This window comes from Sminthopsis crassicaudata, chromosome 2 (assembly GCF_048593235.1).
Source record: "Sminthopsis crassicaudata isolate SCR6 chromosome 2, ASM4859323v1, whole genome shotgun sequence".
NCBI lineage: Eukaryota > Metazoa > Chordata > Mammalia > Dasyuromorphia > Dasyuridae > Sminthopsis > Sminthopsis crassicaudata.
Window position 1 is genome coordinate 591,798,248 of NC_133618.1, and position 26,469 is coordinate 591,824,716.

Sequence of the window (26,469 nt, forward strand, 5' to 3'; positions counted from 1 at the left end):
CAGTTAATTGATTTTCTGAGGTATATGATTTCTGTACTCAAAATATCTGTAAAATTGTGATCCTTAAAGTATATTTTTTAAAGATTAAATTTGATAAATATAGCTAATGTGCTTTTCAAGTAAGTTACAATAATACATATTTTAACTTAGAGGTATTTCAAGGCATTTAAAAATAATTCAGCTAATGCAAATTTATACTATATATATTTTAAAAATTATTTTTATCATTTAAACAGTTTTTGAGTTCCAAATTTTCTCCTTCAATCCCACTTCTTCCTCATCCATTGAGAAGGCAAAAAATGTGATGTCAATTATATATGAAAATGTACCAAACCTATTTCCTTATTAACCATAATGAAAAAAAATCAAACAAAAAAAGAAAACAAAACCCACCAAGAAATATAAGTGAAATATAAGAAGAAAATATGCTTCAGTCCAATTCACATTCCATTAGTTCTTTCTCTGTAGATGGATATCATTTTCATTATAAGTCATTTGTAATTGTCATGGATCATTTTATTGATCAGAATAGTTAAGTCATTCACAATTGATCACTACACAATATTATATATAAAGTTACAAAATAGGTAGCATTTGTGTAGTACAATTTATATGCCAGCTACTGTGCTAAATACTTTGCAGTTATTATCTCACACTTGATCCACCGGGAGATGGATACCATTATCCCATTTTGCAGATGAGCAAACTGAAGAAAATAAAGGTTCGATGACACGCAGCTATTGAGTGTCTGAGGCTAAATTTGAACTCACATGTTCTTGAATTCAGGCCCAACATTCTATCAATACATTGTGCCATCTAGCTGCCAAAGTGAATGAAATGCAAGAATACTTGTAAAGGATTCAGTGTTTTGGGAAAAAGATAGTACTAGGGAACTATACAAGGTTAGGATACAAACAAACAAAAGGTAGTTCTTTTGCAAGTCTTTTGCAAAAAAGACATTATTTTTTGCAAAACATTTTTATCAATGTTGTACATTTAGTCACTATCTAAATTCTATGGTAAAGGGCTGGTATGATTGTTAAATACTATTTTGAAAAGGAGTATATCCAAAGCTGTCACATCTATAAGCATGTTTATATATATATACACATACACTTTTATTATAAGTTTTAGATTTTTGTAGAATAAACTAAAGTGATATTTTAACAAATTTAATTCTTCATATTTTTGGAGCTGATTTCTTAAAGAATCATAAGAAGATTATGTGAAGTATATGAAAATTTTATCCGTTCATTGTATTTGTTAAATGATAAATACATTTTCAGATTCTTAAAGTTTCTTAACCACTAATTGTCTATAAGCATATATACATATATCTATTACATTAGTGTTGCCTAATTAGCCTGTACTCAATTTAGGCATCTTTAGACTATTTCTATATTTTATTTCTGTTCTTATTTATACTGTTACAAATTTTATATATTTTAACATACCATCTTGGATTATTATCTACACATTGTTCTTTTGTTTGTATACATCTTATTGTTTATTTGATAAATTAATTTTAAAAGTCCTAGAAATTTTGTGAAAATTTACTTTTTAAAATTTTTATATTATTTTTTCAATGGGAATTTTAAAAGTCAATTATAAATTTTTAAGTTATAATATTGTATTTTGTGGCCCAGTATTTTGCACATATTAAGCCCTGAAAACATTTATTGTATTGAATTTATTATATCATTTTAACAAAATAAAAATATTTTTGACTTTATATTTCAGTATTTTACTTTTTCTGATTATCTTTAATAGTCATAGATAACAATGTGCCATTTAAACACACCATTTAAAATATTTTTTCTAAGTAGTTTGATGGTTTTTAAAAAGTGTCATAGCTAGTGAATTGAAACATAAACTAACATCTTCCATTTAACTAACATTGACATATTTTCTATTTAAAACTGAAGCTATTGCTGTTAATATCCACTTAAATTTCTTGACAGTTTTGTTTGTGAATAGAAAAGTCAGTTTTAAGCATGAGATGTTGTAAGGATAGCAGTAGTATTGTTATATGATACTTTCTCTGATTGGAACTTCAAACATTTTTATTACATGATTCACAGATTTATAATTCATTGAAGAAAATGAAACAAAATGCCATTACTTTGGCAAAGGCCATCAATGTCATTTGTAGGAAATGCTAAAATAGATGGCTGAATTTTGAAATCCAATTAAAACCATATATAATAATTAGATGGCTGTCCAAGAGTCCTTTGTATCTTTTGTAATTATTTTCAAAATTTTATTCTATAGGACTATTTTGAAAGAAAGTGGGTTTGCCAGATATCTTCATTCAGCTGTCCTAATCAATGGAGCTATGCTCATTTTTGGAGGAAACACCCATAATGATACCTCCTTGAGTAATGGTGCAAAATGCTTTTCTGCTGATTTCCTGGCATATGATATAGGTATGTATATGTTTTGGAGGGGTAAAAAGTAGGTAATTTAAATAATGTTTCCTGAAAATATCAGAAGTCTGTGATAAAATTATATACATATATATTTTTGATTTTAAAAATCATTTTAGTGGACAGTTATAAATGAGAGCTCCATCTCCAAGCAAAATATTAAGGCCAAGGATAAAAAGAGCAATGGGAAAATAAATTTTAGAAAACCCCTATTATGTCTATTGTGAGTATTTTCTATTCATCATGGATTGTGTGTAAGGTTGTACTCTTTCTACTAGTAGGAAGTGTGGGGAAATATTATGGGAAATTAGAAAAAGAAATAGGGATTTAACTATAGTAACTAAAAATTGTTTGATGGAAGACCCTATAAAATTATATAAAAATATAATTAAAGACACAAATTATCTCTGAAGTTTACTTTAATAGTGTTATATCTGATTATAGTTTGTATTTCGTCAAAGATAAATCCAAGTGATATATGAATATGATGACATAAAAAAAAGAAATGTGAAAATCATTAAAAGGAAAGATCACTTTTTTAAATTAAAATGAAGTTCTAAAAAATTATTAGAATGTTTGGGAGAAGTAAAAAATCCTGAGTGTAAAAAGTCATAAAAGATAATTTTTGCATTGTAGATTTTTTCTCAAGAATTTTCTTCACTTGTGTCTACATTTGTATTAATTTTTATATTCTAAGAAAATGAACACGTTAGCAAAATGCTACAGATCAGTGTTAAAAGCATTGATTCCTATATTATAAATAGAATAGTTTGTGAGCTAAAATGTATTTAAGCAGTACATTGGGGAATCCTGTAATTGCTGTTTATATGAAGCAGTTAAACACTTGATTTCTGATTCTAAAAGTTGTGTGCTTTGGTGGAAATAAAGGAAAAATGACATTTCATATAATTAAGGATGATTTTTTTTTCTTTTTAATAGCACAAGGCATGTGATAGAATTTAGGAAATTACTTGAATTGGAAGCAAACTGAAATTGTGTTGCTCTTTTATACATGCAGTCAATAGTTTTATCTTTAAAATATTATGTACGTCAATGAATAGATATTCATAATGAGAAAGGTTAAGCATAATTTGTAAATTTTACATATATATATATGTATGTGTATCAGGTGATAAACATTTAAATACACATGTAAATTTTAAGCCTGAAATAGTGAATTTTATCTCCTTTTTGAAATATTTTGACAGTTAAATGAAAAAAAAAATTAGGTTTGCAAAATCTCCTCCAAATGGCTCATTTTCAAGAACACAATATTATAACATTGTTATCTCATAATATTGCCAAAATGAATAAATTTGGAGCCAATTAAAATAGCTTTGTTAGGGAAAAATGCTTTTAATTTTACTTGCCTCTTCTAATTAGTCTAAGAAAATCTTCATGAAAAGCTTACTTAGAATACTTAGAAAAAGGAGTATTCTACTGCATTTATTTTGAGGGTAAAATGAGGATAATGTAAATATTCATTTTGAAGTATAGCAACATTGGCAATGTTGAAATAGTCCGCCATGTCCTGAAATATATTGTTATACGTTCTTAGCAAATTTATCATGATGAATACAGTTTAATTTCCAAGTTTTTAAAATTGGCTCACTGTGATAATTTATGGCATTAGTTTCTGTTCAGAGTGTAGGGCTATTAGTACAATATGTTTGTAAAGGACAATACATTTACATATGAATTAAACACTCTAGCAAAAAAGTTGATCTAAGCTTCTGAATACTGTTTTTCATGAATTTATTTCTTATATTTAGAAATAAAGCATAATATCCAATTCATGGTCAAAGAATTTTTATGTTATTGCAGGTAGTCTTCAGGGAATTTGCTAAATAGTTAGCCTTAAACTTGGGGAAAACATATATCTTTGACTTGTAAAATATAACTTTAATGAGATTACCAAATGAAATGATGTGGGGAGAGAAGAAAAGTTGTCCCAAGAAAGAGGCCCGAGTGAAACTTGTTATTATTTTTGAGCATCCAATTTAGATGATTATAAAAAAATAGATTGCTGATTCATCTTGATTATTTTTGAATTTCCTCAACTACTATAAAAGAAAAAAAATAAATAAAAGTTAAAAAATTATTTTCTGTCTTGTTAGTGTTAGTGGATACTTTTTTCAAATATTTTCAACTGAAAAACTAGCCTGAATCTATTTAAAGATTCCTTTAAATGTGTCTTCAAAATTGCAGTAAACTTTGAGAAAACATTTTACAAAAACACAGTAATTATGTCATTAGTTTAGTCTATATTCTTTGAAATAGTAGTTTCTAATAAAAAGCTTGTATATATTTTGCTTAAGGAGAAATAAATTAAATTTATGTTTTTATTCAGTAAAGAGATGCTAGTTAAAGGTTAAGAAAACTTTAAAGAATAAATAAATAAAAGTTAGTGGTAAATTAGTCAGATTTTTTTCTCTAAAAGATAACATAAATATGAATGTTTTGGGAAGGAATAAATTAATTGGAAAAAGGGTAGGTAATGAGGCACGTGTGGTATAGTAGAAAAAATGCTGTATTTGGAATTGGAAGATTTCTTATTCTGGCTCTCCCATTTGCAATCTATATACACTTAGGCAAGTCACAACTTTATTGGGCCTCAATTCCTCATCTGCAAAGTTTAGGAGTTGCATTAACTCCTAATCAATCAATAAACATCTTATTAAATACCTACTGTATTCTAGACACTGTTAAATGCTGAGGATACAAAAAGAGTCTTTTGACAGTTCTTTCGCTTGAGAAATTAATAATCTAATTGAAATATGCAAACAAACATATATATGAAAGGATATAATTAACAGACTTAAAACACTGGAATTAAGATGAGTTGAAGAAGTCTTCCTGGAGAAGGTGGGGTTTTAACTGGCACTTAAATAGAAACCAGGTAGGTCAATAGTGAGAGCTGAGAACATTCCAGACATGGGGGATAGCCAGAGAAAATGCCAGGAGTTGGAAGATAAAAGGTTTTGTTTGTGAATAATCAGGAGGCCAGTGTCATTGAATTGAAGGAAAATTGTTAAGGATTTAAATATAAGAATAATCGAAGCAGTAGGAGGGAGCTGGGTTATAAAGTCCTTTGAATGCCAGAGTATTTTGTATTTGATTCTACAGGCAATAGGAAACCTCTGGAATTTATTGAGTAGAGAACTGACATGATCAGATTTGCATTTTAGAAAAATAATTTTAGTTGCTAAGGATGGAAGATGGAAGAAATTTGAGGCAGTCATATCCACCAGTAGCTTGTTGCAACAATTCAAGGATGAGATGATGAGGATCTGCACTAGAATAGTGGCAATGTCAAGGAAGAGAAGGGAACATATACAAGAAAGTCTGCAAAGGTAAAAATGACAGGCCTTGACAACACTTTGGATATGGAGAGGTGAGAGTGAGGAGCCTAGGATGATTCCTGCCTTATGTGTCTGAGGGACTGGATGACTGGGAGGATAGTGTTGCCCTGTATATGATAATAACAAAACTCGTGTGGTGTGCGTGTGTGTGTGTGTGTGTGTGTGTGTGTGTGTGTGTGTGTGTGTTGTATGGTATTTTTGGGGGAAAATAATGAATTCTGTTTAAGACATATTAAGTTTAGAATTTCCACAAGGCATTTGGAGATTTCAAATTGTAAGATTTTATAGGCAAGATAGGCAGATTTGAGAATCATTAATATATAGTAATAAAGTTCATGGGAGTTTATGAGATTACCAAATGAAATGATATAGGGATAGAAAAGAAGATGTCACAGGAAAGAGCTCTGAGGTAAACCTGTAGTTTGAGGCTATGATTTGGAAGAGAATTCGGCAAAGGAGACAAAGAAAGAGAGCTTAGTTAGGAAGAATGCGAATCTGTATATGGTTATTAAGGTATGATTTAGCTTTAAATCTATAAACTTCCAATTAAAAGAGATATTTGATGCATATAAAAATTTAGAAACATGCTTGGTAAGTAAGAAAAAAGGGTAATAAAATATTGCATTTACCTACATGTTAAAAATAGTCTTATCCAAAAGAGTTTTTCCACTGGCAGATACATGTACAAAGATAGTGATTAGTAATAATCTTGTTTACCAAAAATTGTGGTTGCTAAAGAGATGAATAGAAACTGTAAAGGAAAAGTAGGGACTAATTTAAGTGATATGGTCAATAACAATGAGAAAAAGAACTATTATGAAGAGAAGTTTTACTGATTATAGAAGAGGAAGGAAATATAATGCAATATAGAATATTTTAAATTATAATCAATAATACTTTTTTGGTCTATAATATCTTTTCTAGCAAAGGCCATCACATCATTGTAATTATTCCTAAGTAATTTAGAATTATATATCATATAAATACTAATGAAGATTTTCAAGCTTCAGACTTTGAAACTGTTAATTTAGTTAACAACAATGATTTTTTTCCAAATAGTTTTCATATAATAGGTACACAAATACTTAATATTTTAATTTCAGTGTTCTCTGTTCCATTAATTGTGTTTTCAGTGGTATTCTTTTCCCCTTCTCTTGCTGTCTATTCCTTATTGTTTCCTTTCTCTTAGCACATTATTTGTGTTATTCTTTTAAGAATACTTAATACATAAAATTAGCTTATGATATGGAGAAAAATAAAGATTTTGAATTTTTGAATAAAGATCTGAATTTAAACTTTAACACTTTTGGGAAGAAGTAACATTTTTTTTTAAAAAAAGTAAATAAGGAGAATGTTATTTAAATATTACTTAGAAAGACATTGTTTTGTAATAAGGGAATGATGAAACAGAAAGAAAAAAAACTTATCAAATAAATAAACCTTATGAAGTAGCCTAATCAAAGATATAAAATTCTGGTAATTTAAATGAATTTAGTATTTACACGAATATAGAATTTTCAAAGGCTTTTAAAAAACTTCAATTACCTTTTATGAATTTTCAATGGAATTTTAAAAGATATATAGGATTTTGATTGAAGTTTACTTAACTCTTTAACAAATTTGTTTTTTAAAATGGCATTACATTTCCAGTACATGTTGAGGACTGATTTTGAGTCATAGGATGTGAGTGATATGAGTATGGGAAAGTTATATTATTCAACAGTAAATTGGGGGTGTTCCTTTTATCAAGTATTTATTTAATATTTCATATATATATATATATGCATCTCATATCATATCATGCTACCACCTTTCCTCTGGGAATTACTTTGTGTATGTTCTATATTTGATTGCTTATTTTCAATTTATTTGATTGCTGCTTCCTTTTATATTATGTAAGATTTTGATGATAGCAATTGTTATGTAAGTTTTATGCAATAGATGAAGCAAGTATTATCTTGAGGAAGAAAATATAGCAGATCAGAGTAGACTTCATTGAAGAGATGGAATTTGAATTGGGCTTTTAATTTGTTTTTTTTCTAGCTTTTTTAGTTGCATATTCAATTCATTGATCCACTCTTTCTCTATTTTATTCATATAACTATTTAAAGATATAAAATTTCCCCAACGAATTTGGTATGTTGTCTCATTATTGTCATGCTCTTAGGTGAAATTATGGATTATTTCTATGATTTGTTGTTTGACCCACTCATTCTTTGAATTAGATTATTTAATTTCTAATTGGTTTTCAGTCTACATTTCCCTGATCCTTTATTGAATATATTTTTTATTGCATCATAGTCTGAAAAGGAAGCATTGACTGTGCTTTTCTACATTTGATTTTAAGGTTTTTATGCCCTAATACATGATCAGTTTTTGTACAGATGTCATGTATTGACAAGAAAAATTGTATTCCTTTCTGTAATCAGTTTTCTTCAGAGAGCTATCATATTTAATTTTTCTAGGATTCTGTTAACCTCCCTAGTTTCTGTCTTGTTAATTTTGTGGTTAGATTTGTCTAATTCTGAGAGGGAGAAGTTGAGGTTCCCCACTAATATAGTTTTGCTGTCTGTTTCTTCCTATAATTGGCATAACTTTTCTAAGAATTTGGATGCTGTACCACTTGGTGCATATCCATTTAGTATTGATACTACTTCATTGTCTGTCTTACCTTTAACAGGATGTAGTTTCCTTCCTTATCTCTTAATTAGATCTATTTTTACTTTTGCTTTATCTGAGATCAGAATTGCTACCTCTGCTTTTTTTTTTTTGCTTCATGTGAAGAAAAATAAATTTTGCTCCAGCTTTTTATTCTTACTTTGTATGTATCTTTGTTTCAAATGTATTTCTTATAAATTACATATTGTAGAATTATGTTTTTTAAAGATTACATTTAGATTTACAGTTGTGATTACCACTCTGTATTTTCCTCTATCCTATTTTCTTCCCTGAATATATTTTTGTTATCTCTTCCTACCCTGTCCCTCCTTAATAAGTGTTTTATTTCTAACCCACCCTGCCCTCTACCTTCTCTCTCTTCTATCACCTCTCCTCCCTCTTTCTCCTTTCTCCTACCCTGCCTTTTATTCAGCCACTCCTTTTTCTTTCCCCTTTCTTCCCCTAGTAAGATATATTTCTACTGCCAAATCAAAGATTGTTATTCCTTCTTTGAGGCAAAACCCTGATGAGATTAAGCTTCAGTCAATATTCATTCTCTTTCCTTCTTTCCCTCTATTGTAAAAAGGTTTTTGTACCTTTTCAAGTGATTTAATTTGCCCCATTATATGTCCCCTTTTCTCTTCTCCCAGTACAATCTTTTACAACCCCTTAATGTGTTTTTCCTTGATATCATCACATCATAATCCATTCACAGCCATACCTTCTGTTCATGTATGCCTCCTCTAACTACCCCAATAACATATACAATTCTCAAAAATTATAGATTTTATTTTTCCATATAAGGATGTAAACAGTTTAACCTTTAAATAATATATATTTTCCCTCTTTTTATCTTTCTATGCTTCTCTTCAGGCCTCTGTTTGAAGATCAGATTTTCTGTTTAGTTCTGGGTTTTTTTTTTTTTTTTTTTCATTAGAAATGATTGAAAGCCTCTTTGAAGGTTCATCTTCTTCCCTGAAAGATGATGCTCAGTTTCACTGGGTAATTAATGCTTGCTTGTAATTCCAGCTCCTTTGCCTTCCAGAAAGTGGTGTTCTGGCCCCTTCAATCCTTTATTTTAGAAACTTTTAGATCCTGGTAATCCTGACTGTTGCTCCTTGATATTTGAATTGTTTTTGTCTGGCACCTTGCAGTATTATTTCCTTGAGATGATAGTTCTTTAGTTTTGTAACAATGTTCATTGGGGTTTTATTTGTGTGATTGATGGATTGTTTCAAGCAGTATTTCCCCCTCTGTTTCTAGAATGTTGGGGCAGTTTTCCTTCATGATCTCTTGAAGAATTCTATCCAGGCTCCTTTTTTTTTTTTTTTTTTTTTTTTTTTTTTTTTTTTTTTTTTTGGTCATGACCTTCCAGTAGGTGACAATTTTTAAATTGTCTCTCCCAGATCTGTTTTCTAGGTCATTTATTTTTCCAATGATACATTTTCCATTTTTTTCCATTTTTTTCATTTTCTATATATGGTTTGACTGATTCTTACTGTATCATAGACTCATTAATTTCCATTTGTTCCATTCTAGTTTTTAATGTGTAATTTTCTTCAGTTAGCTTTTGCAACTTTTTTCCATTTAATTAATTCTACTTTTCGAGGGGATTTTTACTTAAGTGGATTTTTTTTTTTTTTTTTTTTTGCATTTGGCCTAATTTTTTTTTTTTTTTTAAGGAATTGATTTTTTTAGTGGAATTTTTTTTTTTTGTATTTGGCCAATTATATTTTTTAAGGAATTGTTTCCTTCAGTAATTTTTTTTGTTGTTTTCTTTTCTAAGTTGACAACTCTCGCTTTCTTTTTCCAATTTTTCTTTTACCTTTTCTATTTGCCTTTTAAAAATCTCTTATGAGCATTTCCCAGAAGCCTCTTTGGTATTGAGACCAATTCATACCACTCTTTGAGATTTCCTCTGTGGACATTTTGTTATTGTCTGAGTTGGTGTTTTGGCCTTCCTTGTCATTATAGTAGCTTTCTGTATTAAGGTTATTTTCTGGTTTTTGTTCATTTTCTTTTTTTTCTCTTTTGTGGCTTTTATGAGCAAGCTCTGCTCCTGTGATAAAGGGGGTGCTGTCCCAAGTTTCTTGTGCAGCTTAGAGCCTTGGCTTTGCGAACCCTTTGTATTTGGTGTGTTGCTCACAGAGTGGGTAGCCCTATCTGCTCTTTTTAGGAAATTACCTGGTTTCCCAGATTTCAAAATTTGTTATTTTTTTTTCTGGCTCTATACAATTTTTTTTAGTAGTTTGTGTGATATGGCCTTGAATTTTGACTCAAGAGCAATTGATATTTTTCTAGTTACTTAGATCTGACTTAATTTGTGTGAAAGTATTTTATAAATGTGTTCATATAATTTCTGGATTTGTCTTGGCACATAGAATTCCAAGTGCTTTATGTTGTCTGCAGTTATTTTAATTGGGATTTCTCTTTTAACTTCTTGCTGTTAGTATTTGTTACTAACATATAGGAATGCTAATGATTTATGTCTGTTTTTTTATGTTTTGCAGCTTTGCTGACATTCTTAGTTATTTCAAGTAGCTTTTTAGTTGATTCTGTAAGATTTTTTAAAGATACCATCATGCTACCTACAAAGCAGACATTTATAAGCAGGAATCCATAGGTCTTTCAAGGTGTCTGTAATTAGCTTTTCTGGGATCCTTGAACTGGGATGATAAAAATTACCTTTTTTAATATCAATGTTTTCCTTCATAGTCTCACATATTTTAGTTAAAACATTGAGAAACATTAAATTGAAAAGGGGGTTATGACATTAAAAAAAAAAAGTTGAACTCCTGGTCTAGAAATTCCCTCTATCAGTGCAGATTCCTAACTCATCTGCTATTTATAGCATATAGAGTTGACTGAGAGATCAAGTAATTTGCCCATGGATGGATAGCATTTTGAAGGTAGGGCTTCAATGTGTTTCAGACAACAAAACTGACCTAGCTTTCTGCCTGTGAAGCCATGCTGACTCTGAGAGTATCAAGGAAGCTTGGAAGATGAGAATGGAGCCAGATTCTAAAAGAACTAGGATTATAGACAGGAGTTTGAACATATTTAGTTGGCACTATGGATGTTTGACCAAAAAGTGAAATCATTAGATCAATACATGTTTTGAAATCATTAGTATGTTTTGTCTGAAGAACAGTGTGAAGTGTTAGGAAACTGTTGTAATATAGTATGGAAAGGGGATAATAACGGTACTAACAGTGGGGAAAGAAGAAAATACCAGAAACACTGGATATTGTAATTGATTAGATTTAAGATACTTTGTAAAGGAAAGAATATAATCACCATTCATAGTGTCTAGTACCTATTAAACACTTATTAAATACTTTTTGATGGATTTATTGAGTTTTAATTCATCCTAATAATCTTATTTTTTCACATTAACTATCCAAAACTTTTTTTTTCTCTTGAAACTTACAGAATTATATACTCAGCATAGAATTTTACCTGAACTCAACAGATAATGATTAGGTATAAAGCACCATTTTAGGTATGATGCATATAAAGACAAAAATCGAAGGAAAAAAACCAAAACATTCCTTTTAACTAAAGGAGCTTACAGGCTCTTTATGTTTTGCAGTTTCCCTAGAAATTTTAATTGAATATGGAATTCTTACCTCAGCCATCCCTGTTAATGGATTTACTAAACAATAATTTGATTGATTTTGGGGTGCAGTTTGCTTAATTTATTCTGCTGACCAAATTTTCTAATTTTTAGTCATCCTTAAATAGTTTTTTAAATTTAGTTTTTTTAATTTAGGGAATAAAAGCAAGCATTTCATAACATAGTGTAATAAAAAATAATGATTAAACTATAATTACACTACAAACCTATTTTGTACAACTTGCTATTCCTTTTAAATGTATAATAATTATCTTGTAAATTTCTGTTTTCTTTTTTCTTTCTTCTCTCTTCCCTACTCTGCCCTAGAGAAGGCTACCATTAGACATGAATATGTATGTGTGTATGTATGTATAAATATATGTGTGTGTTTATTGTAAAATCATTCTATACATATTTCTATTTTTCAGTTTTTTCCTTAGATACAGATATTGTCTTTCTTATCTTTAATAGTTAAAATGACTTAATCACTCAAATTTATTTCTAAAACAATATTACTGTTACTGTATACTGTATATATTCTTGGTTCTACTCATTTCATTCTTTATTATTTTATAAATCCACATGGTTTGATGATTACTGATTTGTACTATAATTTGATATTTCAAACTGGGTACTCTTTTTTCATTATTTCCTTGAGATTCTTGACCTTTTCTTCCCTGGATGAATTTTATTATTTTGTCAAGTAGTATAAATTATCTTTTTGGAAATGTGATTGGTATCAAACTACCGTATGTGAATCAACTTACTAGCTTTGTCATTTCTACCACAGTAACAGGGCTGAACTCATTTTTAGATTTTTTTTTAATTCCTGTAAATAGTAAACTCAGAATTCCTGTGTGGTCCTTCTACACTCTCAGAAGTTTTAGGTATTTTGTAATTATTTTAAATCGAATTTCTTGTTTGATCTACTACTGTGGATAATATACATAAAGATTTACAAGTGTTTTAGTTTTCTATATCCTGCTACTAATATAAATAAGTTATTTTGTTAATATTTGAAATTTCTAGCATTCTCTAAGTAAAATATCCTCTTAAAATAATCTATCACATAAAAAACCTTACTTGTTTTTCTTCTTTGCCTATCCTAATTCACTCAATTTATTTTATATTGTTGAAATTGGTAGCATTTTGAGACTTGTGACAAAGTACATGCTTAATTTATCTCTGATTTTATTTAAGGGGCTCTGACATTTCTCTATTACAGAAAATGCTAGCTTTTCATTTTTCATCATATTAAGGAAAGATTGATTTCTTTCATTTTTAGTGATTTTTTTAATTAAAAAAGCTGTGATGTAGAATTAGAGTAATAGTGATGTAGGTCAAATACATGATATTTGTAATTGAGTTAAGAAACAGGAATGCTACAAAATAATTTGTATATCTCACCTTTTAGTTTTCCTAGCAGTTAGTAACTTTTATATTGAATTGTACAAAGTTTCTATACTTTTTGAATGGAAATAATGCATTATGGTTTGCTGTAATTAGATTGCTATATAAGTTCTGTGTGGTCATTTGTAATTTTACTGCGGCTCTAAGTGAGCTAACTACGCTTAGCTGTTCTGTCAGTCTCTCCCAGGATCTCCTGTACCTTGACTACAAAATGAAACAATAAAACCATTTGAGTAATTTTGTATCCCACAATAGATAGAAGGTACAAAGTGGGTGGAGTAGAAAGATTGTTGTAATATTTTTGCATATGTTTATAAATCTGGAGCTTGAAGGATTTTAAAGAAGACTTGGATATATCTCAGTTTGCAGATGACATACAAGATCTAGAGAAGTAATTAGCTTTTTATAGTTGGCAAGCCATTTTATTAAATGCAACTGGACAGATTAATAAAAAATCACATTTCTAGTGACAGACTTTATTGTATGTTTGAGTTATCATAAGATAACAGTGTTATCATTTATTTTTTTATTTTTTCTAATACTAAGACCTATGCACTGATTATGAGGATCCTGTATTTTTTATTTCAATAATTTTTTCTCTTATTTATCTCATTTTCATTCTATAGCTATGACATTGGATTATAGCATTTGAGATTTCATCTAAAATAATTAATTCAATTCAAAAAATTTTAAAAATTCCATTGAAATAATATATAAATCCAGAAGCCTTTTTTTTTTTAGGGAACCAATAAATGTTTAAACTATGAGCTAACTTGATAAGAGAGAGAGAGAGAGGGAGAGAGAAAGAGAGAAAAATCAATTCAGAAATATAAAAAAATTTAAAAAGCAATTTCAAAACAAATGATAAATATAAAACATTATCAATAAGTATTTGACTCTGCCATGTCAGTAAAAATAATAAGTTAAATAAAAAAGGATTTTACACAAAATAAAAATACCTAGATTATCAGAAATCAGAAATTTTAAATAACACTACCAAAAAAGGAAATTAATTCTTAAATGAACCTACCTTGCAGGAAAATAAATCAAATACCATAGGAACTTATAAGTTTAAATTCTATCAAACATTCAAAGAATGATTAATTTGAACACTACACAAATTGTTTGCAAAAACTTAAAGAAAAAGGCCCTTCCACATTTCTTTTATGATACAAATGTGACCTTTACACCTAAAGAGAGAAAAAAAAAACTATAAAGATCCCTGAACAATGAACATTGATAAAAATTTTTAATTAAAATATTATCATAAATGCTATAACTATACATAAATACTATAAATAGATTAGAATTACACCAGTAATGCAGAATTGGTTAAATATTAGGAAATCTATAATAATAACTAACCATATTGATAAGAATAAAATACCCATTATCATAATGATAAGTAAACAAAAATTTTCTGAGAAAATATAATACTCATTTCTTTTAAGAATACTAAGAAATTTTAGAATAAATGAATCTTTCCTTAATATATTAAGTAATAGATATCTAAAAACAAAAACTAGCTTTATATTAAATAAGAATGAACTGGAGCACATTCCAATCAGATCAGGGTTAAAGCAAGGGTATCCATTGCTACAGTTACTACTAGTGTTTAACATTTTACTCGGAATTCTAGCTACATCAATAAGATAAAAAAATTGAAGAACTAAACACAGGGAAAGAAGCATAAAAATTAATAATTTCTATATATGATGTAGCATATTTAACCCTGAAGAGTCAACTAAAATTAATTGAAATAATGACTTGAGCAAAGTTGCTTTGTATAAAATAGCTTTTCATCAATCTTCATCATTTCTTGATATTGCCAACAAAACCTGGCAAGAAGAGATAGAAAAATTAATTCCATTAAAATGCTATAGAAAGTATAAAATATTTGGGAGTCTGTCCACATACAAGAACTACATGAATATAACAAGATATTGTAAATTAAACATAACTCTAATATTTGCAGAAATATTTATTGCTCATGGTTAGATTGGGTCAATACCATAAAATAATAGCAAATAATAATGAATTAACTAACTCATTCAGTGACATGTCATTTAGCTGCCAAAAATGACAATTAACTTGATGTAACCAGAGATCAAGGATCTCAAAGGCCAGTACAATGAAAAACAATGGAAAAAGTGAGGTGGGAGGGTCTAATAGAACTGGATCTTTGTTAGGATTACTAGGTGAGAACTCAGGTTGTCTGGACAGTGACAAGGTGAGAATTCAGGTTGTCTGGACAATTACAAAGTGAGAACTCAGGTTGACTTGACAGTTCTCTGGCTCAGACCTTTGGTTTGGGCCTTTAAAGGGAGTTTATACCTTAGGAATTCTAAGAGGAGCAAGCTCATTGGTTGGAGTACTTCTTCCCAGAAGCCCTTGCAGTATCCCACGCCCATTCTCTGGGAGGATAAAAAGAGGCAACATTGAGCCTGGAGAGCAGTCTGGACTGGGGAATGACAAGAGCTGGAGGAGATTCAGAGCCAGGATTCAGGAAGAAGAGATCTTGAACTGTATTTCTAAGCCAGAATTGTCCAAACCATTGATAATCATTTTTTTAAAATGAGATTGATCAATGGAATAAATTGGATATATAATATGCAGAAGCGAATATACTTGTTAAACTTTTGTTCAATCAGTAGCACCTGGACAGGCAGATGGTATGGTAGAGAGAGCACAGGTGCTTTGAATTATATAAAAATTAATGTTTTTCAGAGATCCCAGAAATTGATTAGATGAGGGAGCTGCAAACTTTCAGTGATATATTATTGCCCTTCCATTTTTTAGCTTTGCAATCTCTGAAGTTTGAATTATGAATTCATGTCTGACTCCTAGTCTATGCAGAGGTTTCTTCTTGGACTGGAGCAGTTGTTCATAACACTTTTTGCTCATCAGGGTGATTATCAACATGACATTTTCTTTTTATTTGCATCACGATCAAGGTCTTTTCACTATGTTATATGATTTAGCTCTAATGTTTATTTACAACTAGTGATTTATCTCTCTTGGGGGGACTACTTAGGTGATTCTTCCTTCAGCTTGTATTCTTGTTCATATGTTTATAAATCTGGAGCTTGAAGGATTCTCTGAGACTATTTAGTTCATTCCCTCTCATTTTACATATGAAAAAAATGAGGTTCATGGAGTGATTTGCCTGAGTCATATAGGCAATGTTGTGGATTTAATAACATTATGTAATATTGTGATAAATTCTTTCAGTATAGCTACTTTTTTTGTGCTTCCTCTCTTGTGCTTCATTTGTTTTTAATAATAACAGGGTTGTTGAACAGTTTTTTTGTGTTAAAATTGATTTTATGAAATAAAAAGGAAATAGAGGACCATGTTACTGAGCTAGCTATAGTTTAATTTCAAAGTTAGTCATTGATTATCATGTTACTTGACTCATCAGAGATCAGAGAGGGAGTCATTTACCAAACTGAATTTTATGATAAATAAAAGGAATACAAAAAGAAAGTTATTTTGAGCATAATTCAGTTGGATAAGGCAGGTCACCTAAGTAGTTAGTTTCTTTCAGACTTTCTTAATCCTATGCTAGAAATTCTTTCCTGCAGGTAGTACAGAAATTGTACTGAGAGAAATTTGTGGTCAGTGGTTAACAGTCATTTTCTGCCCCCTCCCCCTTCTCCTCCCCTTCTTCCTTTCTCCACTCCCCTTCCTCCCTTTTGTTGAAGTATGCATTACTCAAACTAAATTCTATCTCAAGAAAAAAAGGAGTATATCCACTAAGATTGGAAAGAGGAACTTAACCTCTGGCTAACCTTTCTCCAGCTGCTATGGGACTTAGCCTTTCATCAACCCCACTTTCTGTCAGAAAGGCACACCTAGTTTTTTAAAAGAGTAATCCTATGATCATTTTATTATGTCTTCTTCCAAATTATGTGCTACTAAATGATAAAGTAATCTCAATTTATCTGTTCACTAAATCAATAGGTTACATAGATTTAAAGAACTGTTTAGGTGACTCTGGCTTTCATGTTAGGGCTAGTTTTTCCCAAATAAATGAGCTTAATCCTATAATCGAACTAAAAATAAATCAAAGCAATAAAAAATAGTTGATTTCTTTTTCATTTGATAGTTGTATTTACCAAAGAATTTGATGATATTAATAAGAATACAAATTACTCCAAGTTCAAAGAGATCTTTTAAAGCCTTATCTTATTCTGAACTAAATATTATTTTGTAGTACTGAACAATAACCACCTAAGGGACTTTTATTTATTTATTTTTGTTGTTGTTCATTTTAGTTCATTGTAAGCTAAACAAGAATAAAATTTTGTTAATTGTAATTAAATATAAATTGTGATATAGTATATATATATGTGTCTGTGTATATATATATGTATAATGTAACAAATATAAAATTCAGTTAATTGATATTTTCACAAAGTACAGCCTTGTTGCATATGTAGATTTGATAAAGGTGAAAAGTAAAAACTCAAATTGTTAGTTCTTTCAATTACTGTTTGGAAATCCAGAGGGATTCAAAACATAGATTATTTAATTATTTTAGAATTTTGCCTTTTCTAAGATATATTGCAAAGTTAATTTCTAATAATGTCAATGTGTTATTTCCCAGGAAAGTTTTCCTCTGTCCTTGATTAGGTTTAGCCATATTTTCCCTTCATCTTTTTAGATGTCATTTCTACTTCATTATATAATATGTCTTTCTTTAAGTATGGCTCATAACTGAATGTGGGGATTATGAAATTATGTTTTATTATTAACAAATGTTTTGTTTATATACCTGTTTTTACATAAGTATATATCCAGGGTCACATAAAAATTTCTCAGGCAAAAATGAGGTTGTAAGAAGAAAAACTTTAAGAAGCCCTGGAATAATACAGCAAGAGCTGAGATACTAGAACTCCCAAGTTGTGGATATGCTATCACTGACAATGTAAAAAAAATTGTTAGGAAAATGTTGGCAAGTCAATTTCATTTCCTATTCATTTGCTATATTTTTGCCATTTTAATCTGTGATTGTTCTTTGATAGATACTGCTTAGTTGCATGTCACCAAGTTTTTGCAGCTATGCAGCTGTTTTATGAAGTAATGGATGTTTCATTGTGGTATAAAAATGACCTAGATTTTTCAAAGGTTATTCAAGTGGAATCCTAGCTCTGGCAGATTCTAGTTCTTGTAGTTTTAACAGGAATAGTTGCAACAGCAGAATATATCTACTTTTATGTGATCAGCCTCTTTAGATACAAAGAAATTTGTTACCATATGGATGGTTACTTAGGATTGAATTATTTGGCCATTGCAACTCCTGAGACAAAGTAAAATACAATGCAATCTTTAGTTACTATTTTTAGTTTGCTATTTCACTTTTTCATTGATTATGAAGGTATGGTAGAAAATAATTCAGAAGGTTCTAACATTTAGTTTCTGGGACAACTGTACATAATTTATCAAGAGTTGATATTCTAAGTATGATTTCTTTTTCTAGTGAACAATGGGTAGACAGGCTAATAGAGAACTGAATTATATAAATATTTATATTTTTATGGGAAGGAAATAAGACTAAACCAAGTTGTACCTAAACTGAAAGATGAATCACACATTCTCCTTGGAGAGGAAAATACTGAAGTCTGTAGTATTAGTTTTATCATATGCCCAGAGATAATAAAATATTGTTTCATATTATCAAATTTTTATATTTATAAATCTTTACAAAAAAAAGACTATTATAATTTATGTACCAATATCCATTATAGAAAATGAGTACTTTGAAGTACTCCTGCCCCTCAGACAAATTCACATATATTTTAATGCTTGGAGAATTTGAGTATAGAACAGATATCAAAAATATGTTGAAACCATTGGTAAGAAGTAAGAAATGAGAAGAATCAAAGATTTAGAGATAATACAGAAACCTCACCTCTATACTATGAGTATTTTCTTCACAAAGAATTAAGAGTTACTAGATATATGAGAACACAAGTTAACGTCTCAAAAATGATAATGATGAACATTTATATTATACATTAAAGTTTACAAAACACAGGCTAAAAACTGAATTAGTAGAAGAAAGCTGGTGTCCTCAAAAGAAAAAAAGGGAAGTTTAAGAAGGGTAAATTGGGGAATAGTATAATTTCAGTTTGCACATACTGATTTTGATCCAGTTGGAGATGGCAAATAGGCAGTTAGTGATGTAGATTAGGAAACTTGGATAGAGACTTCAACTAGATATTCAGATAATAAGTCATCTTTAGAGGTGATAATTGAGTCTGCAGTTGTAAATAAGATCACAGAGATAAGCAATATATAGAAAAAAGGAAAAGGGCTTAGGATAGAACCTTAGCAACATATATAAAGAAAGTGGAACATAGATCATGATCCAGCAGAATGTAAATGAGTGGCATGGTGAAGTCGAGGAGTCCCAAAATAGTGCAGTCAGATGAGAAATGGTGTGTGGTCTGACACCCCCCCCCCCTTAAATGGAGTTTTGGAGTTCATGGTTCTACCTTCAAAGAAAAAGGGCAGAGAGTAAGGAAGAGATGTAAGTACCAAGGCTGACTGGATCTTGCGCAATGATGGTTTTCAAAATGATGAGCTTCCTAGAACATGAAGGAGAAATTTAAAAGTATAGGGAATAATCTATATAAAAAAGACATCATTGATGGAGACTTAAAATAAGAACAAGCAGGTTTTTGTTTTTGTTTTTTTGTTTTTTTGTTTGTAAATAATATCCTATAGTAAACCAAATCTTTAGAAGCACACAATTGACTGAAAGACTTAAATATGAATGAAAACTGATAATGCTTGTCCATTAATGCCTTTAACTTGGCTAAACATTATGATAGGGCAATGTGTTGGGCCTAGAATTTAACAGTAGGAGGTGAGCAGATAAGCGCTATTGTCAGATCTTTTGTACTATTTTGAATTACCTAAGGCTTCCTTCTGAAACAAAACTTCATATTGTAACAGCAATTTTCTTCTAACAATCCATCATGGATATGAATAACAGGATATCAGAGTCTCCAAAGACTTGAAGATGAAGATCATCCACAGGGCAATAGAGATGGTCATGAGTAGGTGTTAGCATCTATGAGGAGTTGCATGGGAAGTAACATAAAAAATTTCATCAGAGAGAGGTAAAACCAGAGAATTTTGTTTAAACACATAATATAAGCAAGGGATATAACAGATGAGCCATCCTCAAAATAGTAATGGTATTCGGTCATTGTCAAGAATTCTAGAGCAAAGCCTATAGCATATATTATTACATTGAGTGGATTCTATTTGGAGCATTTATGTGGCATATTAATAGAAGTCAGTTAGAATAAGAAGGATCTTTGTCCTATTGTGGAGAATACTTGTATCGGTACAGTAGTACTGAAGTATGAAAATGTAATCTGCTGATCTCTGCAATAGCATCTTTAAAATTTATTTATTTGTACATTTATTTATTACATATTCTTTTTTAAAAATCTGAGTTCCAAATTCTCTTGCTTTCTCTTACCCCCTCTTTTACTGACTGAGAAAATAAGCAACTTGATATTAGTTAATACATATGAAAACATAAAAAACAAATTTATAACTAAAAGGAAGAGAAAGAGTGAGAAAACAATAATTCAATTGGTATTTAAAGTTCATCAGTTTTTTAATTCGGGATAGATAACATTTTTCATCAAGAGTCCTTTGGAATTAATTTGGATCATTGAATTGATAAGATTAGCTAAGTCTTTCACTATTGATCATCATTATAATATTGTTATTGTTATGTACAATGATCTCATTCTGTTTCTCTCACTTTGCATTATAATGTCTTTATTAAAAACTTGCTATGAATCAGGTATTATGCTAAGATGCTAGGAATTCTAATGGCGAATGAAAATCACTGTCTTAAAATATTACATTTGGGAGGTGGAGCCACAATGGCAGAATGAAAGTAAGGGCTCACCGAAATTTTCCACAGATAACACCAAATACATTTAAATGATACTCTAAATAAATTTTAGAGCATCAGAATTCACAAAAAAAGTGGAACAATTTTCCAGCCAAAGGTGGCTTGGAAGGTTAACAGGAAGATTCAATTGCATCTGAGTGGATCTGGAGCACAATCTTTGTCAGATCACAGGAAACCAGGAAATGGCAACTATCTCTAGACCTCTAAGACCACAGAAGCCAAGGACAATTCAACAAGAAAGGTTTGGCATGCTAGGAGTGAGAAGAGCCCCAGACCAGGATGGGACTGGTACTGAATCTATAGCTGAGGCAACAGTGCTGCAGTAGGAGCAGTGACAGCAGACAGCAATGGATTGTGGATATCTTGGTTCACAGGTATCAGGCCCAACAGCTGGGAGATTGCAGGGGCCTCTTTGCTGAACTGAACTGCTACTTTGCCCATACTCAGATTTGGGTAACAGTGCTGGCTGTTAGTACAGGTTCCTAAAAGAATCTCTGAAAATAGTTGTACAAACCCCTTGAAACTTGGGAAGAGTGAAACTTCCTCTATGGAAACAGAGACCTGCTTTAATGAAGAGTTAAAAGCTAAGTAATAAGCTGGGGATATGAGTAAACAACAGAAAAAGATTCTAAGCATTGAAAGTTACTATGGTGACAAGGAAGATCAAAATAAAGACTTAGAAGAGCGCCTACATCCAAAGCTTCCAAGAAAAATAAGGATTGGTCTCAGGCTATAGAAGAACTCAAAGGGGATTTTGAAAATCAAGTAAGAAAGGTAAAGGAAAAGTTGGAAAGAGAAAAGACAGTGATGCAAAAAAGGAAATGAATGAAGAGAATGCCTTAAAAACTTATAATTGGCTGAATGGGAAAGGAAGTATAAAAGCTCAATGAGGAAAATAATTCTTTAAAATTAAAATTGAGCAAATGAAAGCCAATGACTTTGTTGAGAAATCAAGATATAATAAAACACATCCAAAAGAATAGAAAAATAGGGGAAAAGGGGAAATATCTTGTTGCAAAAACAACTGATATGGAAAATAGATCAAGGAGAGAGAATTTAAAATTTTTATCTGAATCTATAATTTAAAAAAGAGTCTGGATATCATATTTCTTTTTTAAAATTAATTTTATAATTATAACTTTTTTGACAGTACATATGCATGGGTAATTTTTTACAACATTATCCCTTGCACTCACTTTTGTTCCGAATTTTCCCCTACTTCCCTCCACCCCCTCCCCTAGATGGCAGGCAGTCCCATACATGTTAAATATATTATAGTGTATCCTAGATACAATTATGTGTGCAGAACTGAATTTCTTGTTGCACAGGAAGAATTGGATTCAGAAGGTAAAGATAACCTGGGACGAAAAACAAAAATGCAAACAGTTCATACTCATTTCCCAATGTTTCTTCTCTGGGTATAGCTGATTCTGTCCATCATTGATCAGTTGGAACTAAATTAGATCTTCTTTATGTTGAAGATTTCCACTTCCATCAGAATACATCCTCATACAGTATTGTTGTTGAAGTGTACAGTGATCTTCTGGTTCTGCTCATTTCACTCAGCATCAGTTCATGTAAGTTTCGCCAAGCCTCTCTGTGTTCATCCTGCTGGTCATTTCTTACAGAGCAATAATATTCCATGACCTTCATATACCATAATTTACCCAACCATTCTCCAACTGATGGACATCCATTCATCTTCCAGCTTCTAGCCACTATGAAAAGGGCTGCCACAAACATTTTGGCACATACAGGTCCCTTTCCCTTCTTTAGTATTTCCTTGGGATATAAGCCCAGTAGTAGCACTGCTGGGTCAAAGGGTATGCACAGTTTGATAACTTTTTGGGCATAATTCCAGATTTCTCTCCAGAATGGTTGGATTCTTTCACAACTCCACCAATAATGCATCAGTGTCCCAGTTTTCCCACAGCCCCTCCAACATTCATCATTATTTTTTCCTGTCATCTTAGCCAATCTGACAGGTGTGTAGTGATATCTCAGAGTTGTATTTGCATTTCTTTGGTCAATAATGATTTGGAACACTCTTTCATATGAGTGGAAATAGTTTCAATTTCATCATCTGAAAACTGTTCATATCCTTTGACCATTTATAAATTGGAGAATGGCTTGATTTCTTATAAATTAGAGTCAGTTCTATATATATTTTGGAAATGAGGCCTTTATCAGAACCTTTGACTGTAAAAATGTTTTCCCAGTTTGTTACTTCCCTTCTAATCTTGTTAGCATTAGTTTTGTTTGTACAAAAGCTTTTTAATTTGATGTAATCAACATTTTCTATTTTGTGATCAATAATGATCTCTAGTTTTCCTTTGGTCACAAATTCCTTCCTCCTCCACAAGTCTGAGAGGTAAATTATCCTATGTTCCTCTAACTTATTTATGATCTCATTCTTTATGCCTAAGTCATGGACCCATTTTGATCTTATCTGGGTATGTGGTGTTAAATATGGGTCCATGCCTAGTTTCTGCCATACTAATTTCCAGTTTTCCCAGCAGTTTTTGTCAAATAATGTATTCTTATCCCAGAAGTTGGGATGTTTGGATTTGTCAAACACTAGATTGCTATTTTTATTCCCTATCTTGCCCTGTGAACCTAACTTATTCCATTGATCAACTAGTCTATTTCTTAGCCAATACCAAATGGTTTTGGTGACTGCTGTTTTATAATAGAGTTTTAGATCAGGTACAGCTAGACCACCTTCTTCTGACTTTTTTTTTTCATTACTTCCCTTGAAATTCTCGACCTTTTGTTGTTCCATATGAATTCTGTTGTTATTTTTTTCTAGGTCATTGAAATAGTCTCTTGGGAGTCTGATTGGTATAGCACTAAATAAATAGATTAGTTTGGGGAGTATTGTCATCTTTATTATATTTGCTCGGCCTATCCAAGAGCACTGAATGTCTTTCCAATTATTTAAATCTGACTTTATTTTTGTGGCAAGTGTTTTGTAATTTTGCTCATATAATTCCTGACTTTCCTTTGGTAGATATATTCCCAAATATTTTATACTATTGACCGTTATTTTGAATGGAATTTCTCTTTGTATCTCTTGCTGTTGCATTTTGTTGGTGATGTATAAAAATGCTGAGGATTTATGTGGATTTTTGTATCCTGCAACTTTGCTAAAATTCTGAATTATTTCTAATAGCTTTTTAGCAGAGTCTTTGGGGTTCTCTAGGTATACCATCATGTCATCTGCAAAGAGTGATAGTTTGATTTCCTCATTTCCTACTCTAATTCCTTGAATCTCTTTCTCGGCTCTTATTGCCGAGGTTAGCATTTCTAGTACAATATTGAATAGTAATGGTGATAATGGGCAACCTTGTTTCACTGATTTTTTTTTTTCTCAATGATACGGTCTATTATGCTTATTGTTTTGCTCATCTTGAACAATTTCTGCATTGCTGGGATATTGTGGTATATTGTTGTACTATCCTTGCTAGAATCTTTCCCCCCACCTAAATTTTCAATATTCATTAGGGAAATTGATATATAGGTTTTTTCCTCTGCTGTTGGTCTCCCTGCTATAGGTATCAAAACCATATTGGTTATATAGAACATATTTGGAAAGAACTTTTGTTTACCTATTTTTTGAACACTTTGTACAGTATTATTGTACAGAATTATTCTCTAAATGTTATAGTAAAATATATTTTTTTTTCGTTAAGGATATTATTTATGGGTTGTGAGGAAGTACTTTTTCAATCATTTCACATTTATTAAGTATCAGCCATGTGCCACACAAGTTCTAAGTTCTGAAGATACAAAGAAAAAAGTGAAATGATTCTTGCCCTCATAAAATGTCATATATAGAAATAGCAGAAACCATTTAGAACTTATGAAGGAAATAACGTGTAACACGGAAGGAAAAGTAGGCTTTAATTACATTGTTTAAAAATTATCACTTATTGAGTTATGTCCTAGGCACTATGCTAAGTTCAGGGAATTAAACAGCAAGTCAAAAGACAATCCCTGCTATCAAAGAGCTCACACTCTAATAGAAGTAAATACTATGGCTCCAATAAGATATATGCAGGATAAATTGGAGATAATTTTAAAGGGAAGGCAGTAAAAATAAGGATATGGAAAGATTTCCTATAGAAGATGGCATTTTAGTTATGACCTGAAAAAAATCCAGAGAAGCCAGGAAGTAGAGATGAAAGAGGAAAATATTTCATTCATGAATGATATCCAGTGAAAATGGCTAGAGTTAGGAGGTTTCTTGTTGGAGGAAGGGCAAAGAGTTAAGTGAGAACATTGTCACTTGAGTGTATAGTATATGGATAGTATTTGTTGTAGAGATGATTGTCATGTAAGAAGAATGGAAAGGTAAGGAGACAGGTAAATAAAGGCTTTGATCACCAAACAAAGGATTTCATAATTGACCCTGCAAGTGATAGAGGCAATAGGATTCACTGAATAAGGGTGTGTGTGTGTGTGTGTGTGTGTGTGTGTGTTGTTTTTTCTTAATCATTAATATCTTAAAATATATAACCTAGAAATAATTTTTCCTATAAATCAGCATATTACCTTGGTCAAGTATTTTATTTCTATGAACTTTATTTTCCTGAAATAAAAATGAGTAAGTTGGACTCAATGAAAGTTCTTTTAAAAACTGTTTGATCCTATAAATATATTAGTACAAACTCTTACCAATACATGTTTTATAATTTTTTCTATTTTACCAATGAAAAATTTATATATGAATGTGTGTATGGATGTACACGTATATGCATACATAATTTTCATGCAATCTTGGTAGAATTCAAAAATCTTATTAATGGCCCTCATAAAATGAATAATTCTTTATGATACCCTCTTACATATTTTATGTAACTTACTAAAGCTTTGTGTTAATACATTGTATTTTGGGAATTAATGATAAAAACAAGTTACAATTGTATGGTTCACATAAATAAAATTATAACTTTTCCAGTGATTTTTCTGATATGATCTTGTGCTATTTTGTAACTTCTCATTTTAGATATTATGTTTTACTACTTGGCATTCCTTTGGAATTTATAACTA

The 26,469-nt window shown here is 30.5% G+C and overlaps 1 protein-coding gene across 5 annotated transcripts in view; it reads left to right on the forward strand.

The window, feature by feature from the left end:
* ATRNL1 (attractin like 1) overlaps nt 1-26,469 on the forward strand; it is a 1,155,405-nt gene that overhangs the window by 156,598 nt on the left and 972,338 nt on the right. For 4 of the 5 annotated variants that reach the window (XM_074295693.1, XM_074295689.1, XM_074295690.1 and 1 more), the window contains one exon: nt 2,272-2,426. The exons of the other annotated variant lie outside the window; for it this stretch is intronic. In XM_074295693.1, the coding sequence (XP_074151794.1) occupies nt 2,272-2,426 (155 nt within the window). The remainder of the gene's footprint in view (nt 1-2,271; nt 2,427-26,469) is intronic. 5 annotated transcript variants of the gene reach the window in all.